This window comes from Gouania willdenowi, chromosome 1 (assembly GCF_900634775.1).
Source record: "Gouania willdenowi chromosome 1, fGouWil2.1, whole genome shotgun sequence".
Lineage (NCBI taxonomy): Eukaryota > Metazoa > Chordata > Actinopteri > Blenniiformes > Gobiesocidae > Gouania > Gouania willdenowi.
The window spans coordinates 9,937,488-9,957,310 of NC_041044.1; the positions used below are offsets into that span (position 1 = coordinate 9,937,488).

General features: G+C 40.8%; 1 protein-coding gene across 1 annotated transcript; it reads right to left on the bottom strand.

Moving 5' to 3' along the window:
- Window positions 1-1,647: 1,647 nt before the first annotated feature.
- Window positions 1,648-17,087, bottom strand: LOC114463125 (mitochondrial import receptor subunit TOM20 homolog; the record flags this gene model as incomplete). The annotated part of the gene is made up of 4 exons (XM_028446439.1): window positions 1,648-2,011; window positions 8,477-8,619; window positions 16,728-16,809; window positions 17,025-17,087. Coding segments are annotated over 4 exons (333 nt in total), but the record flags the coding sequence as incomplete, so codon positions are not given.
- Between the last annotated feature and the right edge of the window lie 2,736 nt (window positions 17,088-19,823).

Genomic DNA, 19,823 nt, shown 5'->3' on the forward strand with positions numbered 1-19,823 from the left:
CTCCACTCTTGAATCGCCAAAACCACAGCCAGAAAATTCCCAACATTATAGTTCCATTCTGCGGGACTTAGCCTGCGAGAAATGAAGGCACATGGGTGAAGCTTGAAAGACTCAGGATTACATTGCAAGAGGATAGCTCCTACCCCAGAGTCATGGGCATTCACCTCCACCACAAACTGGATAGAGGGATCCAGGTGTCTTAACACCGGAGCACTGTGAACAGAGTCTTGAGTCCTTCAAAGGTCTGTTGGACCTCAGGACCCCACAGGAAAAGTAGCTTGGTCGAGGAGAGTCTTGCGAGGGGAGCTGCAACAGAGCTGTAGTTCCGAATGAACCTGCAGTAGAAGTTGGCCAGATCGGGTAAAAGCTCTCCCTTAGCAATGATGTAACTGAGGAACTTAATTGAGGAAACGTGAAACTCACATTTTTTGGGTTTGACGAACAGTTTATTTTCCAGCAGCCGTTGAAGCACCAGGTGGACATGTTGACGATGCTCCTCCAGGTTGTGAGAAAAAAAATCAGAATATTGTCAATGTAGATAAAAATAAAATGATTCAGCAAATCTCGAACAAGATCCTTCAATAAACACTGAAAAATGGCAGGGGCATTTGTGAGGCCAAAGGCATGGCTGTATACTCAAAATGTCCCAAAGGCCTGTTGAAGGCTGTCTGTCTTTCACTCATCTCCCTCCCGAATACGGACAAGATGGTAAGCCTTCCTTAGGTCCAGTTTAAAAAAAAAAATGAGCATGAAACAATGGCTCAAAAGTGGGTGTAGATGAGAGGAAGAGAGTACTTGTTCTTCACCGTTATATTATTTAACATTTGAAAGTTTATGCATGGGCGTAAAGAAGCGTGCTTTTTCTCCTAACCCCAGCGGAGATAATGATAACCAGCCGCCACTGGTCAAAACGTCAACATACCAAGAGCAGCCATCCTTCAGTTCACCTCATGCTTTAGGTAATGTGTTTATACGTTTTTTTATTCTGCATTAAAACATTACTTGTGGTGTTGCTTCACACTGGCATGACATTATAGTGCCTTAACATCCACGATGTGAACACCCTGTTTCACCACCACATCCTAAAGGTATTTTATTAGATGAAGAGCTGGTGAGAAAAGAGCCATTTGGATATTTGTGGATTTATTGTTGAAAATGGCAGTCTGAAATAATTTTGTTTTGTGTGATGGAACGTTATCTTGGTAGAACAAGGAAATGGTATGCTGTGGTCATAAAGTGATGGACATACTGTACACAGTGCTCAGATAGGCTGAGGTGAAACTGATTTAACTTGTCATAACAGTTTTAATAGTTTATCTCTTGATTTAGGCTGTAATTCAAAATATTCCCAGACCAGACTTCTGCTTAACCTGCCCTGATCACTAAACAACTATCTGCTTTAAAAGTGAGATGTATTGATCTGCTAGAAAAGTAATGTATGGATGTTTTCTAGTAGCCTGGCCTTCTTAGACACACAAAGACAACTTTTAAGCCTTCACATTTTTTCCAAATCACTGGACAATGAGGGGTTGATAGCTTTTTTAATAATTTTTCCAAAGATTTTTTTCTTTAAAAAATTAACACATTCATGACAAGAGACACAACTTACTGTGCAATAACTAAGACTGACACCAAATAACAGTTTTTCCTCCAGTTTTTTGTCTGCATCTCTACTGAAAATGATAGTTTCAGACAGATCACCAGCATTATACAAGGACAGCCAATCTGAAGGAAGGAGGTCATTCAGGCTTTTACCTCTGGGATGAATAATTAGGGGAAATCTTAATCTTTTTTTTCATTAAACATCTAGTAATAGGTAACATAAATACAAAAACTGCAATAATAAACCAGGAAATAAAAAATATACATCCATTTAGGGATGTCTTGAGAGAAGAGATGGATGTCAGCAGCGTGTCAGGTCATGTGCTGTAGGGTCGGCGAGTTGGGGTAATTTTTCTCCATTCCTTTATTCTATATCATCCTCACTGAGACTCTGTGCACTCACGATCCGCTGCAGATGAAAACACTCAGATCAATGAAAGATTTCATATTCCTAGGTTAACCCAGTTGATGGGATGATGGTGTCTAAATAGTTTACATAAAACATGACACATTAGAAGTATAATATAGCTGGACGAGACACACATTAGTGACTGTTTTATACAGTAATGCATTAGCAGAATTACCAGGTCTCATTCATAAAATATTGCATTGAATCCATAATTGTGCGCCCTGAAACCCTGGAAGGACTCTGCCAAAAATATTTCCAATTGATAAAAATGTGCTGTGTACACCTGCATTCCCTTTATAAATCACAGCCCACCTAGCAGGTCACACTTGTGAATTCACTTCACATGTTGCTCTTGACCCACCCACATTCTACCATAATTGGAAGGGATGCGCCAAAATGAAAATTGTTGGCAAAAACAGAAAATGAGAAAACCAAGGCCAAAACACAGAATGAAATGACTATCAGTAGAGCTGCTGAAAGAGAAACAAATTAAAAATGTTCTGTCATAAAAATAAAGTGCATTCAAATTGTTGATGAAAAGTAGCTTCTCTGCTTTATCACAGTGAAGTCTGTTCTTGACAGTCTCTCACTGTCAGCTCTGCTTTCCGTCTCCTGCGCGCTTCTTTGTCTCCATGCGCGTTCTCCACATCCTTTGGCTTGAAGATATTTTTGTGCGTCCTGATTTAATCCCACATAAGTAATGATCTTTATGTAATGGGGGTTGGGGAGGTACTGGGGAAGTTTGAATAACAGTGAATTGACCAAATGTTTATGGAGGGAGAGTAAAGCGACCGGGTGTGAGCACCTCTTAGTTACCAAGGAGGACAGCAACTGCAGAAGTCACAAATTTATTACAAAGATTAAAAGTAAAACAGATTAAAATGCCCACAAATTAAAATCAATGTATGCTAAAATCCATTAACAATGTGGGCTAAGGAACAAATAAAATAGGGGAAAAAAGTCACGGTCCTCAATGAAGTGCAATGTGCAGCTACGCCCAGGTCCTCCGCTCTCTCTTGTCCCAAGGCGGTAGATCCCTCTGGTCACAGGCTCAGGGTCCCCTGAAAATGCAAAACATACGCCAGCAGGGGGGTCCGAGACTACGTCCAAAGGAGGGGTGTTGCCACGTCACTTACAGGGCAAGGCAGAGTTCCCCTCTGCGTGTATGTGGCTCTTAACACTCCAATCGGTCTCGATACTTCCCGCTGGCTCCAGTCCTCCACACGCTGGGACACCTACACAGAACAGCTATCGGCAGTCAAACGTCCCACAACAATATCCCCGATCTGACTTTGTCCAACAAGTGTTACTACGTTCCCATAGGGTACTCACACAGAAGGGAGAGTCCTCCTCTGCCCCTGCGTGTATATTGCCTCGCAACACTTGTGATCCCGGCGTGCTTGTGGTCCCCGATGCGTGTGCCGTCCTGTGCCCTGGGAACCTGGAAGGCAGAGTCCTCCTCTGCCCCTGGGAACCTGGGGAGGACCCACAGCTTCCCTGCTGCTCCTTCTCCTGTCTGTGTTGTTTTTCCTCCCCCTGCTCCTTCTCCTGTCTGCCCCTTTTATTGTGCTCCAGCCACAGGTGCTGATTAACCTCAGGTGTGTTGATTAGCCTCAGGGGTTGGACATAGTCATGTGATGGGGTTGATCAAATTACAGCATGTGACTGGCAAGGTTCATAAAACAAAAGCTAAAATGCACTGCAAAAATAAAACCAATACAAAACACACTAAAAACACAGCACACAATACAAAATAAAATACCATTTCACAGCAGGCTCACATTTATAAAATGGATCAAGTCACAATGAAGTGCAGAGGATCTCAGTGAAACGTGTGCTGACAGACTCCAGAACAAATTCAGATGCGTAGTTTGGATCTTTTGGAGCCAAGCCTCAGGCTGCGGTGTAGGAGTCCATGTCAACACAGAGGGCTACACATAGCTGCAGCTGAACTTTTCATTGTTTTTCGCTTCATGCTCCAACTTAACTTGCTTAGAAGACACTTTAGTGCTCAGTTATGTTGAGATATGTTCACACTGCAAACATGTCACCCTGTATCCAGACAAGCTTGCGCTGACCACGTACATCACTAATATTTGGTTGCAAAAATGCTCATGAAATGATTTTTGAATCAAAGCGAGCACGCTGCCCAATGGGATTTTATGCTCAGTTATGGCAGGAAAGACGAGAAGAAGGAATTTCAGACTGAGGAAGAGGTGCTTGTGAGTGATAGAGGCCAGAAAAAGTACATTATATATTTGGTGGTGGTCACAGCAGTGCCATCAATAATAAAAGAAAAGCACAATATTAACTGGTGTAAACAGTGGAAATGTAGCAGAGGTGAAGAAAAAAAACTGTCTGAGAGGCACGGCACCGTCAGAGTGCAAATCAAAGAGCAAATCGCGCTGCGATCGCCCAGCCAATAGACTTCAACTTAAGATGACGAAAACAAGGCAGCGCGTCACAACAGCAAACAGGTATCACTCTGAGCAGCATAGCATTATAGAAGAGCGCTCCGAAACGCCTGAAGCTTCTACTAAAAAACTAAAGAAAATTCCAGGTACAAAGCTTGTGGATAAACATCTTCGTGACTGCAACAGAATTTATCTTGGAGCTGCTTTTCAAAGGTGGAGGGACTTGCGGCTTTTAAAAGGATTTCGAACGAACCCCGATTTGAACAGGTATGAAACATGTTTTAATCAAACTACCATAAGTGTTTTATAGGGATGTAACGAATAATCGTAAGGCAGTTAAAAATCGATTCATAGGTATCACGATTCACATCGATACTGTGAAAATTGAATCGCAGTACTTTTTTAAACCAGCTATCCAGAAGTGTTGGCAGCAGGCGGAATCTGCTAATACTTTCTTTCTGGCCGCCTTCTACTCTTAAATATGTTCATAAATGATTCCTTACCCCTTTAGCAACAAAAAATATCTGTAATATTACGTGAATATCTGTAAAAGTCACATTTTTCTATTAGCTCTGTCTGCTAGCATAGCATCTCTTCTTCACTGCAAGATATCTGCATGCCAACCGATGACTGGGTTACCAGCACCCTCTGCTGGTCCAAACAAATATCTGACCTAAATACAGTGAAATTAATTTTTTTTTTGAAGTCCAATTGTTAAGGCACAAAATATGTTTTCAGTTGCACTTTTAAAAAGAACTATTATGCTGTTTTGCATTGTTTACTATAGAACCAGAATTTAAATTAATAGGCTCCTTCTTCATTTGTATTATTCCTTTATTTAATTCAAGATTTATTTTTAGTTAAATTGCATTGTTTTGAATAGTTTATCAAGGGATTCTTTACACAATGAAAAATAAAAGGAGAACAGAATAGTTTTTTATAGCTTTTCCCCCCAAAAAAATAAAGGAATTATTTTCAGTCATCATTTTTCTACAGTCTCACTTTGTAAAATAAATTGTGAGAGAATCATATTGTGAACCCAGTATCGCGAATCGTATCGGGAGTTGAGTGAATCGTTACATCCCTAGTGTTTTATAAGTGAAAAACAATACTACACGTGTGTTGGTGTGTTAAACATTGTTATGTTCCACGGTGCGCGTACAGGAAAGTAGAGACGTGGCTTCTGGTATATTGGCGGGTTAGGGAGGGACATCGTGACGTTCGCTTTTGAATTGTCCTCTCTTTTCATCCTCCTGATATCAGATGTAATATAAACTAATTTATATATATGAACCTAATGGCTCTCTGTTCACATCAAAACTTTGCAGGCTTGAATATTAAAGATTAGGCGGATCTAATAACTCTGATACGTGAGAAAATTAAATGTATGAGATTAATCTGACTTCCATTCAGCTCCATGCTACCAGCGATAACGTTTCCCCACTTCTCCAAAATGTTTGCAGTGCCTGGGTAGGGTTAACTATGGGGCTGCCAATTTGCCACCTTTAAAATTTAAAATAAGGGACACCTACCACAGGTTCTCTGGGCCATGACCCACACAAACCTGACTCATATGGGGTGGGGCACCCGCAGCAATGTCATGATTTATTTTGTATGTATTTTCAGTAAGGGGGTGATTAAAAAAGCAATTATACATAATTAAGGGCCAGGCAACTATTGGTATCCTGTGGTTTCCTTCTTTCTTTCTTGCGTTCAATGATAATTCCCATGCACAAACAATCATCAAATCTTTCACAAAGGTCCGGTTTCATGCCAGATTGCCTCACCTGCAAAAACGGGCCAGTCCTAAAGATGAAGTTACACTTTATTTCACCAAAATTACCCCAATACTGAAGAAACTTTTGTACATTTAATTTTATTGCAAATTATATAGTCTATCAATCTTTTCAAAATCTGTCAAACGTATTAAACCTATCTCGTCCTACAAGCTTTGCTCAATTGATACCAAACTTGCTACAGCACATCTTCAAACTGTCCGACACAACCGATCCACACAGATTTATGATTGATCACAAATTAGTGCAACAAACTGGTTTAATCGGTTTTGTAAACATGTACGAGCAAATTCTTGCTAAATATTTTTATGTACTGTATTGTAAGTACTCCCACTTAAAAAGATTAGCGAGGCCAGTAGTTTTCATCATAGGTATACCTCAACTATGAGAGAAAAAATGAGAAAAAAAATCCAGAAAATCACATTGTAGGATTTATAATGAATTCATTGGTAAATCCCTGGGTAAAAGAACTATTTGGTCACCTACAAACAAGCAACATTTCTGGCTCTCACAAACCTGTAACTTCTTCTTTAAAAGGCTCCTCTGTCCTCCACTTGTTACCTGTATTAATGACACCTGTTTGAATTCGTTATCAGTATAAAAGACACCTGTCCACAACCTCAAACAGTCACACTCCAAACACCACTATGGCCCAAACCAAAGAGCTGTCAAAGGACACCAGGAAAAAAATTGTAGACCTGCACCAGGTTGGGAAGACTGAATCTGCAATAGGTAAGCAGCTTGGTGTGAAGAAATTAACTGTGGGAGCAATTAATAGAAAATGGAAGACATACAAGACCTCTGATAATCTCCCTCAATCTGGGGCTCCACGCAAGATCTCACCCTGTGGGGTGTTATTGACAAAATACATATTTTCCACCATAATTTGCAAATAAATTCATTAAAAATCCTAAAATGTGATTTTTCTGGATTTTTTTCTCATTTTGTCTCTCATAGTTGCGGTATATGTTTTTTTTTTTTATTATCTTTAAACGCTAACAGCTGCTGTGTTGCACACAGTTGACTGGCTTAGTCAATTAGTGAAGCTACATCTGCTAATTATCTCAGTGACAGAAGATATTCCATCATGAAATAGTTGTGGATCAATTATGTGTTTCAATTATTGATTTATTGACCAATCATTGCAGCTGTAGAATTTCTAAAATGAGCTAGAAGATGATCACTTACCACCACAGACCACCCAGAATTTGTGAGTTCAAGACTCAACTGATGTAAAATTCACATTAGAATGCAACCTTTTTTCCCATCTTCATACATTATTCCAATATCAGCCACAGGCAGCCGTGGCCCAGGTGGTAGAGAGGTCAACTTCTCAGAGAGGTTGTGGATTCGACACTATGTGTCAAAGTCTCCTTGAGCAAGACACAGAACTCTAAGTTGCTCCAAATGGCCAACTAGCATCTTGAATGGCAGCTCTGACCCGTTGGTGTGTGAATGAGCTGATATTGTAAAACATTTTGGAACTACTTTGTCATAAAGGTGCTTTATAAATCAAGTCAATTTAACATTTACTCAGAATTGCCTTAAGTTGCCTGCCCCAACCATTACTGCCTATAATTAAAGCTTGAAATGCTTTAATTCATTTAATGTAATGATTACTGAACACTGTATTCCTCAAAAATATAAAACAGAAAGCTTAAGAAATATTTTTATATATTTATATATATTCCTCCCATATGCGTTGCTGTGTAGTGGACAATTTTATACCTGTATGTAGTGTGAGCAGCACTGCTTTGATGTGACATCTGTCACCAGGCAACCGTGACAGCACAACATGCAGAGGACCAGAATGGGGGTCCCTAAAATCCCACCACAAGTTTGCTGGCCATTTTATTCCCCATTTTATTCTGTTCATTATTGTTATATTTAGTGTTGTGTGTTTGTGTGTGTGTGTGTGACAGACGTGCTTTTAAGATTTATCAAAACACTGAACAAATCGCATCCCATATTGCTGCAATATGGGATGCAAACATTTGATTGCAAAATCAAGGATGATTCTGTATTTTACTGAACAGATGGCACCCCTAGAGTTAACGTACCAGTGTGCACAGATTTTTATGCTATGAACTTTGCGCTTCTTTCAGGTCTAGTTTTGTGCGTGCCCTATGGTTACAATAAGGCCCCAGCTCTTCAGATTTTAGCCAATAAAAAAGTTATACAGGGAAGAAATGAGACCCAGTTTGGGTTTGAAGAAACTGTTCAATGTTTGATGACTGTAAATACAGATATCATACCTGGCTGATGCTGGGCAGTTTGGTGAGCAGCATTTGGAAGACAGGCGGAGGCAGAGTCTGCTGCAGCACCTGCAGCAGCTGCTGAGGCTGACCACACACTGCTATGGCATTGGTCAGATGGTCCACTCCTTTCTCATAATCTCCTGTAGACACAAGCCACAGACATCAGGGTAAAACTTCCTCTTTCTACATGTTCCACTGGGATTAAGATATTTGGTTTTCAAAATAGAAACAGTCAATGTAGATCTGTTAGTATATATTTAACACCAACTTTAGTTTGACAAGTTCACCTAAGCTTTTAATGACAAAATGTCATTAGTACTCCTACGGTAGATTGTGTGTTGTTTTGAAAGGTTGTGTTGGGGCAGAATAATTAGTTATGCTTAATAATATAATTACTTATATATTTTAATCCTTAAGCCTTGGGGTGTAACTTTCCATTGTGTGACTTTCATGTCTTAAACCTTGCTGGGTCAAACTGCCTTGTCAAAAGCACACAATATCTCCCCAAAACAATAAACGCACAAGGACGCATAGGCACTCTGTGTGCGTACTCACATGCTCACACAGTCACATGTCACATAGCACACCCCATACACATTCATTCACACACACAAACACAAACGCACACTCCTCCGTCTCTAAGACAACCGACAGATAACAGAACTGGTTGTTTAGACCCAAAAGAACAAACTGTCTTTCTTTTCCTTCACCCTCTGTCCTCACCTCCTCCCTCTGCCTCTGCCTCTGTCTCAATCTCGGGGGGGGAGGAGGGAGGGGGGAACTAAGGGGAGATATACGTGGCTTTAATATTGTGTCTCGTCACTCTGTCTTTGGATCGCCTGGCCAGGGGGTCACCATTTTTGTTTCCACTTTGTATTCTTTTATTTAGTTTAGAATAAACTATTTTTTATATAAAATCATCAATGCTTCTCCTGGACTCCATCATTCAACCAGAGCAATGAATCATGTCTTCAAATGAGGTCAACCGTAAATTCAGCCGTAACAATTGGCGATCACCAACAGGACCATCTTCTGTCCACCCCTCGGACAGAGACTGGATCACGAACCATCGGTTGAACCTCAAACACCAATTCGGACTAAGGTAAAGCTGCCTTTATAAACATATATATATAAATTTTCATTTACATATATATTCGCTCTGTGTTGATTTTTTTTTTGGAACCAGTCAAGCATTGTATTGATTTTCAGCTTTGAGCTTTGATTTTGATCCTCAGCTGTTCTGTGTTTTGACAGTGAATAGAATGCCATGAGAAGGGCTCAAATGGTTGAGGTTCTATGCTTTTTAATGCTGTAGGTTCTCTCTGGTTTTCTTCGGGCTCGGATATTTTGTTTAGGCATAAAATACGGCTGGTCATTATTTACTTTGTTTTGTTCGGACACCCACAGCCTGTGAGGTCCTGACCATAGATAGACGGGCAACCAAAGTTTCCAAAACATCCCAGCGGTGCCATGATCTGAGTTCACCTCTGTACCGAAAGATTAAAACCCCGAATCTAACCTAAATTGTGTTTCTGTGAATCAAACAGATGAACAACCCAATAAACAAATAATATATGCATACGCATATACAATCTTGGTATGATGTGAACTCAGATCATGCTTTCAGGCGAGTTTTACTTTTTTTTTTATCTTTGTTTTTATTTTGTTTAAACGTGGAATCAGATTTCTCCCTTTGGCTTGGCTTTAATGCTTTCATTTGGACGAGTGTCAGCTTTTGGCTTCTGTGCGCCTTGGTTTTTTCTCTCGCAAAGCCACACACACACACACACACACACACACACACACACACACACACACACACACACACACACAAGACAGAGAGCGAGAGGGAAGCGCGCGCACGCACACGCACAGGCACGCGCACGCACAGAGAGCCACACCCAACAGAGAGAGAGAGAGAGGTGGCGCCCCTCACTGGCCAGTTTAGTGCACTACACACTTGTGACACAACATTGTGATTTCTCACCTTGCCCCCTGCCGATAGAATAGTGCCATTACACACAGACACTATTTTTATTTTTATTTTAAATTTTATTTTGATTTCATGTTTGATGGGCAACACACACTCAAACACACACACACAGATGAATACAGTATTTCATTTTATTTTATTTTAATATTACTGTTACCATCATTATCATTTTTTATTATTTAAATTGTTAGTTTCTGTTGGCTTTGTGGTTGCCCCCCTGAAGAAACGACATCTTCAATGAAAGAATGAAATCACCTTCAACTCTTATGCTAATAAAATGTCAACATCATTCAAAGGACCAAGCATCAGAAGGAAATGGACAATCAAAGGTCGGTGACCTTTCAGGACTCAAGGACTCAACTCCCATTCAGCAAAGCAATGCTGAAATAACTCGCTCAGTCCCAAGTCAACTCTTCATCGTCTATGAATGGGCCGCATGCCCCATCATCAAAGACTGAGAACGTGTGGGCGTCGGAGTGGACACTCCCCCACCAGTGTTGCGAGTTAAACGCCACGACTACTGCCTGAATGATGGGCAGCAACTGCAGACTGGTCACACGTCTGCTGGATATCTTCACCAAAAAAGACACTGTTTCAAAAGCCACAAGGATACCAAGCCACAAGAAGTCCACCACAGCCTTTGGTGGTAGTGCTAAATCACTTTAGCCTTGAACTTTGGCATGGAGGGGGACAACTAGCAAATAGCCAACAAGCTTCTCCTTCGCACAATACTAACCCCTCTATCTTCTGACTGTGCACTAGATTATTTTGTTTTCATTTATTCTCTCACACGCAGACAGACCAGACATACAGTCACACACCCACATTCATAACTATGAGAAACACAGGACCACCAGAACTTCACACAGAACCCTTCTGTTTGCCACATGAGATCAAGTGTGCCCATCATTTATCTTTGCTTTTATTCATTATGTTGCTCATTTATTTACACTGCTGTTGCCTTTATGAGAAAAGAACAAACAAAGGGGAAGAAAATAGTGTTACTGATAAGGTTGTTTTTGTTTGCTTTTCTTTCATTTATTTTCTTGATTGAGGGGAGGCCCCCACAATGCAAGATATGGTTACATCCGCTGAAGACAGAGCCCTCTGCTGCCTCAGCTTTTGGAGCTGAAGTTTTAATTTTTATTGGCCATGATTTTTTTTGAGCTCACACGTTTTTCTCCTTTGTTATTTCTGAACGATTCTTCTTTTTCTCTTTTGTTTTTACTCAATTTCAGGAAAATTGAGACAGAGATTGAGGACTGCAGCCTCAACCAAGTTTAAATTTTGACATTTTTTGACCGATACCCTCGTAAACAATCTGTACCTTACCCTTTTTGAAGCTGTTTGCGACAGACAGCCTAGTTCAACATTCATTGTTTTCATTTTGCGCGCCTCCCCCTTACCGCGTCGGACTGTCTGGCCGGCCCAAAGCCACTCGACAGCATGGGGGGGGTACCAAATTTTTCCTGAGAAAAAAATGTCCCATTAGTTGCTATGAGTACATAGGCAATTACTTTTCAAACAAGAAGTCCTGGTTTAATGTGCAGAAAAAGGATACACCTTGCTAGGGAAAGCACTCTTCGGGGGATAGTGGTCCACCTGATTTGATACATGCTTGGTAACCGAATACCGTTCTGAACAAATTTCTACGTTCCCTTAGAGTGAGGGTTATTAGAGGTTGCGTGCTCCGTTCAATCTTAGAGGTGCCCAATAAAGTCCTGACAGTTGAGTTTCCCCCAGGTTTGGTACCGGGGTTGAGTTTGTTTCCCTCAGGTTGCAGACCGAGGTTGAGTTATTCCCAAGCTCTTATTTTTCAAGAGTGTAGGTTGAGTTTCCTGCCGATTCAGAGGTTTTTTCTTAGACTTCTGGAGTTTATGGTGGTTGAGTTATTCCCAAACTCTTATTCTTCAAGAGCGGTGGTTGAGTTTCCTGCTGATTCAGAGATTCTTTTTTACATTTCTGGAGATGGACAGCGGTTGAGTTTCCCCCAGGTTGGGTACCGGGGTTGAGTTTGGTTATTGTGCACGGCTGTGCGATTGCTGCCTGATCAGCAGCTAGTAGACTGTCAGTACTGCAAGGGACAATACTCTAAGTGTAGACTCCGCCAAGGCGGAAGTAAAAAGGAGCGTACCTCTTAGTAATCAGACGATACCAGTAAAAAGCAATTAATTAACACTAAAAGGTTGCCAAGCATGAGGGGGCAATAAGAGCTCATTGACCCCGAGAGAGGAGGTGGACTGGCTATCGCCATTGGTGGGTTAGATGAGACCTATATTCCACTTAGACACTGCAGCAAAACCTTGTGAATGCATGGACGTGAAAATTGAGGCATGAACGTGTGCGGTGCATGAGTGACTGAATGATGACACGTTACGTATGCCTGAGGAGGAGGAGGTCGAGGAGGTTGGAGGGCACAAAGGCAGGCGGACACAAGAGAGAGGAAAACGGAGACACATCCAAAATGATCAGATAAGTGATTTTCCAATGATATTTATCATATGGTTTTAAGAATCCAAATGTATTCTTATGTAAAAAAAGGGAAGGGAGGGACCATCGTCCCTCTGATTTTTGATTTATATTTTATCATAGGAAAATATACCTCAAACCCTCCAACCATTTTCTTCTTGTTCCAACAGCACTTAGCGTGCAAGACCATAAAACACCTTCAGTGGGTTTAGACACGTTTAAGGGAAAAATTAAGTGTTCTCAACATTGGGTTGGTGGCCCAATCTGGGTCGCCTGAGATTTAAAAAGGGTCCTCCTGAAACTCTTGCTAAACTCTGGTTCAGACACAGAATAGGAGACACTTTTGCCACCAATTGACCTTCAAAATTAAGTAAATTACATCTCAAATAATAATTATGAGGGAAATGAATGAAATAAATGAACTGACAAATTCAGCTCTATAAAAGAATTAGGCTATGTGAATAGGTGTGGAGTGTTAACATTATTCAGAATAAATAAAGGATAGAATAAGATTTCTCCTTCACAAATAAGAGATAGCAATGAAAAATGAAACAAACAATTTAAATAAATAAATAACATTATTTATTTATTTGGTTAAACTCATTTAGCTTTCTCACATCTCCATGTCTCCCAATTGTATGTATTCATCTTGAGAAGACATGTAATCACACTCCACACTTCTCCGTCCGACTTGCATGTCCTTCTCCGTCCGACTTGCATGCCCTTGTAAACAGTGGTTCTCAAATTGTTGCTTCTCACCAGGTAAGTAGATGTACCACAGATAATCACTGCAACTCCAGCTATGCTTCTCCTTACTCCAGGAAAAGAAAATCGAATTAATACTTCCTGCTTTTCTTTCAGCCTCATATTTTCCCACTCGCGTGCGAATGGGCTACAGAGCTAGCATGGCTAAAAGCTCACTAACCCACACCTAACCATTGTGTGATTGTGCAGCAGCACCTTTTAGGATCTGAAAAGCTCTCAGATCCTGACCTCTGACCTGTCTCTGCCTTCCTGGCCATACTAACTATTCATTTAGTTAGTTAACTAAATGTTTCGTTTCGTTTCGTTTCGTTTCGTTTCGTTCTGTTTTGTTTCCCCCCCCCCCCCTTTTTTTCTGTCCAGGTACCAGCTAAAGCCTACCAGGTACCAGGTACCAGCTAAAGCCTCAGTAGTGGGATCGCGCCTGTGTTCAGGTACCAGCCAATCCCAAGAGTTCTGTTTCGGTGTTTTTCCCCCTCTTCTGTTCAGGTACCTTCCGATCCCAAGAGAGGTTGCCAGGTGTGTGGAGACTACCCTTCCTCAGACAACAACCAATCATCTACAACGCCGACCGGAAACGAACGACCCACACGGCAGTGAAGGTCGCGGAGCGAGCCACGTGGATTCACGCATCACACTCCAGGAAGGTGCCAACAACACCACTGATCGTGGAACCGCAGTAAGGAGCATTTCCTCTTTTCTGGATTAGGAGCAGTGTTTTGAGGAGCCTTTGTTTGCCCTGAAAGTTGCAACGAAGGGCAGAAGAAAAGTCCCCGGGGTTACAAGCTAATCTTTCTAACGGGGCATATGGTCTGTTGAAACCTTTGAAATCCAACCTTGAGGACATCGTGGGAGATCACAAGCATTTTCTCGCTGTGATGAAGAGGTCACGAGCCCCTCTGTTTATGCCCCAGGAGCAGGCTGGAATTATGCCACTATTCTGTCGTTTCATGTCACTCGTGTTCTGGTCATCGATTGGCACGATGGTCCTGTCCGCAAGTCCAGTACTCCTCTGGCTCCTGGCCTCCAAGGGGGCAATCGAGGACACTGGACTTGAACCAATGAATACAAGTGTTGTTCCTAATGAATGCTTCTTTTTACAGGGTGACGAATGCAAGCAGAAATAAACGTTGGATAAACGACATCGTCCTCCACAACACTTTAGCTGCGACCAATGTTCACGAACACCTGGTACCGATACGCGCACTATCAAGCTAAAAGTAGGGGCCTATCCAACTGTTTTTGTTCTTACATGCCTGTGTCATCAACACACCCCCGCTTAACCGCGATACCAATGGATGCTTCCGACTCCTTTTGTTATTTGTCTCACTCTAATTTCGGCATGGGGGACCCCAACCGTTGTTCTAAACCGCCAGTAAAAAAATTGACTACACTACGCGATGACACATCTTCCGCTATGTATGTAGATTACACGCGATCCACACTTTTTTCCCTTCTGTTTCGCCAGAAACGGAACTCGCAAACTAGGCCAGATTCCCGGTCATAATTGCAATTTTACTTAGTCCTGAATGCGACACCGCACATAATTCGCACACATGTGCCCACGTTCATACACCCGGGACTAATAGTTTAATTTAGCGAACGGTTTTGACTATGCTCAACTATTCCTCTTTTGTCACGAAGTAAATGCAAATCCCACACTCCTTTGGACTTTAATCCACACGACAATCTGGGGTACGGCTGCGCGTCGAAACCTTAGAATACAGGTTTAAGTCCTTTGTTAACGCTTAATGGTCCTACAAAGTAGAATGGTCCTAGACCTACAGACCGTGGCCAAAAGCATCTTGCCACGCGACGCCATGAACAAAGACCGCCACGTCCTGTAACCCTTCCGCCGCCGGAAGCCCAGCCTGAAGTGTTTATGATGAGTGTTTTTGATGTCTCAGATGATGACTCTGCTTACTGAGGACACCTACATATATTTTTGTTGCTGTGCCGTGCTGACATTTATACCATGTGTGTTTTTGCTACTAGTGATATATATTCCATATTCATTGATCACCAATGATGTTAGTTGCTAAGGATATTTGATTTTATTGTGCAGATGGTCTTGTCTCACGTAATATTCATTATGTGTTCATGAGGTTCTATGCCTTCTCCTCCTTTTTCTTGCTCCGACTTTGAGGAATGCCTGTGTCCCCTGGAAAAAATAATGCTTATATCCATAGTGTTATAACGGCGTCGATATCATTTGTCCTACGGACCATGAGGTTGCGCTAGAATTACACTAATTTTGATTAATGTTTTATGTGTTTTGGGCTGTGCTAAAGTTAAACAACTTACTAACTAATTTCGCTTTTTTTGTGTTGGACTTTGTCCAAAAAGAGTGGATTGTTGGGGCAGAATAATTAGTTATGCTTAATAATATAATTACTTATATATTTTAATCCTTAAGCCTTGGGGTGTAACTTTCCATTGTGTGACTTTCATGTCTTAAACCTTGCTGGGTCAAACTGCCTTGTCAAAAGCACACAATATCTCCCCAAAACAATAAACGCACAAGGACGCATAGGCACTCTGTGTGCGTACTCACATGCTCACACAGTCACATGTCACATAGCACACCCCATACACATTCATTCACACACACAAACACAAACGCACACTCCTCCGTCTCTAAGACAACCGACAGATAACAGAACTGGTTGTTTAGACCCAAAAGAACAAACTGTCTTTCTTTTCCTTCACCCTCTGTCCTCACCTCCTCCCCTCTGCCTCTGCCTCTGTCTCAATCTCGGGGGGGGGGAGGAGGGAGGGGGGAACTAAGGGGAGATATACGTGGCTTTAATATTGTGTCTCGTCACTCTGTCTTTGGATCGCCTGGCCAGGGGGTCACCATTTTTGTTTCCATTTTGTATTCTTTTATTTAGTTTAGAATAAACTATTTTTTATATAAAATCATCAATGCTTCTCCTGGACTCCATCATTCAACCAGAGCAATGAATCATGTCTTCAAATGAGGTCAACCGTAAATTCAGCCGTAACAGTTGGAATCAGACTCACCCTGAGCCAACAGCTCTTCTCCTAACTGGATCTCCTCCAGGAAGAACTTCTGAACTGCCTCTGCATCCTTCAGATCAGGAAGCTACACAACAATCAAAAGAAAAGCTAAAGATATAGATATCAGTCCGATAATGCACACAACAGGTTCATAACATGTCTGTATTGTACACAAACTTGGACTGTGACTAAAATGGCAGTTGACATAAACACTTTATTCCTTAAAAAACTAAATCAGTACTCTGTATGCACCTGTTTAAACACAAATTACCAGAGCTAAAAGCAATAATGACTGTTCACCTTTGCTAGGCCAGCCCTTTCCTTGGCTACTTTCTGCTTTCTTCTTCCTGCAACAACATAAAAACACAAAGGTCACTCTTCTATGAGGAGTGAAGAAGGGCAGGATTACACACAACATGCAGTGCGTACCAAACAGTGAGAGACGTGCAAGATAACCAGAAAAATTATTGCTGCCGCGATTAGTTTTAGGCTACAAATGGCAGCTGACCTCCTCAACCTGAGTGCAGCATTTGACCCCATCTCTCACACCACCCTCCTGACAAAACAAGTGACAAAACGAAGGTTCTCGTCATTGGCACCAAAACAAAACAATTAAAATTGACAACTCCCCCTCCCCTCTGATTGTCCTCCTCAATGGAATTCTATCCTTCAAATCCAATAATAATGTTACCCAGTCTGCTTACTTCATTCGACGAAATATTAATCAGCGCCACTAGATATGCTAATTTTATTTTTTTATAACGGCTGCCAACTTTGGTTGTTTAATCGACTAATTGGTCAATGCCGTCGTGGTCGTTCTTAAAGGGACAGTGTCCTGAATGTGATTTACTTTAAAAACTGCTTTCAACAATTCAGAGATGCCCTGAAAAAAGCAACAATACTGAATTTAATGATGCATTTCAGCCTCAATGAAGGAAAAAGTCAAAAGTGACACAATGTTGATATTGTGCTGCTAGTGATTAATAAAACGGTCTTTGTGGCTTTTTTCTCCACTGACATTGACCCATTATTATTTTTCTTGTAAAACTATTAAAAAAAATAAAAAAAAATTAAATGGATTGAATAGCCATTATAAGAAAAAATATAGATATGAATATTGGTCCATGTCACCCAGGCCTAATGTAACCAAAGCAGAAACGTTTTATCTTGTAGGATATGATTGTCCAAACTGTGAAATGAGGGGTTCACACACTGTTTAAAGTAGGATTTTATTAACATGAGTGTGTTACCTAAAAAGCAAATGGAAATCACTAGTCTGATCTGCTGCCTTGTTACGTAGCAAGTGTTGCTAATACTAATGCTACACTACTCTAGTTAAACAAAGTAAAATGACTTTGACTAAAATAACTTGTCAGCCTTGTTGTTTGATATTAATTAAGGGGCCAAGCCCGCGGGGCCAGGGAAACGCCTAGGACCAGCGGTGCTAGGAACCCTATTGTAATCGTAAGGATTATTATTATTATTATTATTATTAATATGGTTCGCCGGTAAAATAAAATAAAAATAAATGCTAACAACACCAAATCTGAGGTCCTTGGTTGGCATGTGACTGTTGGGGTATGTGCTAAATTTGAATAATGTAGGCCCCTAGGGGGTGCTGCAAATATGTGAGATTTTTATCTCTTACATGACAAGACTGATTTTTACCAAATTTGGTGGGTATGATCTTGGATTGCTCCTGAGGCCATATCTCAAAGTTAATCGCGAGTGGTCAAAGTGGGCATGGCTATTACATCATCACATATAAATAAACATTTATTTCAGCTGAATTATTATGTTGAGGGTAGGGGTGGGCGATATCAGCAAAATATCATATCAAGAGTTTTTCTTTGTGAAATCACGATCACGATTTTTTTCATTCAAATAATTTAGACTATTTTAAAGTTATTTACTAATAAAACAAAACAAATCCCCTACTTAAAATAATCACCCTAAACGGAAAAAGGAATAACATCCAAGGCAAACACTGCTCTAAGAGGAATGTCCGAAGCATGGGCTCTGGTATACAGTATCTGACGTTAACAAAATCCTTCAAGTAGAGACTACACATTTTACTCAGCCCCACATGGTTCCTTTTCGAGAATAAACCTTTTTTTGATATCTCAATCTTTAATCTCAGCAGTCACAGCAAGTAGTATTGGTAATATAATACTGTCTGATCATAGCTAGGGTTGGGCATCGTTTGGATTTTACAGATTCTGATTCCGATTCTCAATTTCAATTCATGTTCGAAACGATTCTCGATTCCAATTCTTTGAGTTGTGCAGGTCAACAGGTCACAGATTTTACAGGATAATTTTTTAATTTGAAAAAAAAAAAAAAAGCCTTTAAACAGGTCATTTTTATTAATTCACTTAGTTGATACATCTTAATTTGGATGCTGTAATGTAACTGGGGTATTCAATTACAAAGGTCCCAACTATAACTGTAAAAGTTAACCTTGCTGAGATAAAACTACAAACAAGTTGTCAGCAGTCTAAAAAACAAAGAGCTACAAGTAGATGTGAAACTAAATAAAACAAACTCAAACCCTGGAACAGTCATGTGACAAATCAATCAATAGTTCTTGTTGAGAAAGATTATTATTATTCTGGATACAGTGGAAACAGAAAAAATAAAATAGTTATATTGTGAACCTGTTTATATTGTAGGGAACATATTATATACATAAATGTAATTGGAGTCTAAAGCCACAAAAAAAACACCACTTAAAAAAAGAAAATAGACTAATATAAGGCCTCTTTACAGTTATTTGGGTCATTCTGCGCTTTCGAGACTTGCGGCGATGACGCGCTGGTGACGACATAATCCAGGATGGCGGCGGCCCGGACTACAGCCGACACTATTTAATAAGAGCCTTAAAAGACATGGATATAATGAAAAGAGTGGATGGACAGAGGCATAAACATGCGGACCTTCACACGGACACACACAGATTTATTAAACACACACGGATCTCGGTAAACGGAACAGGCTTCACTGGACGGCAGGCACTAGGACCCAGAGGCGGAGTAAATGTGTCCCTACACACACACACACACACACACACACACACACACACGTCGCGTCCTGAACACA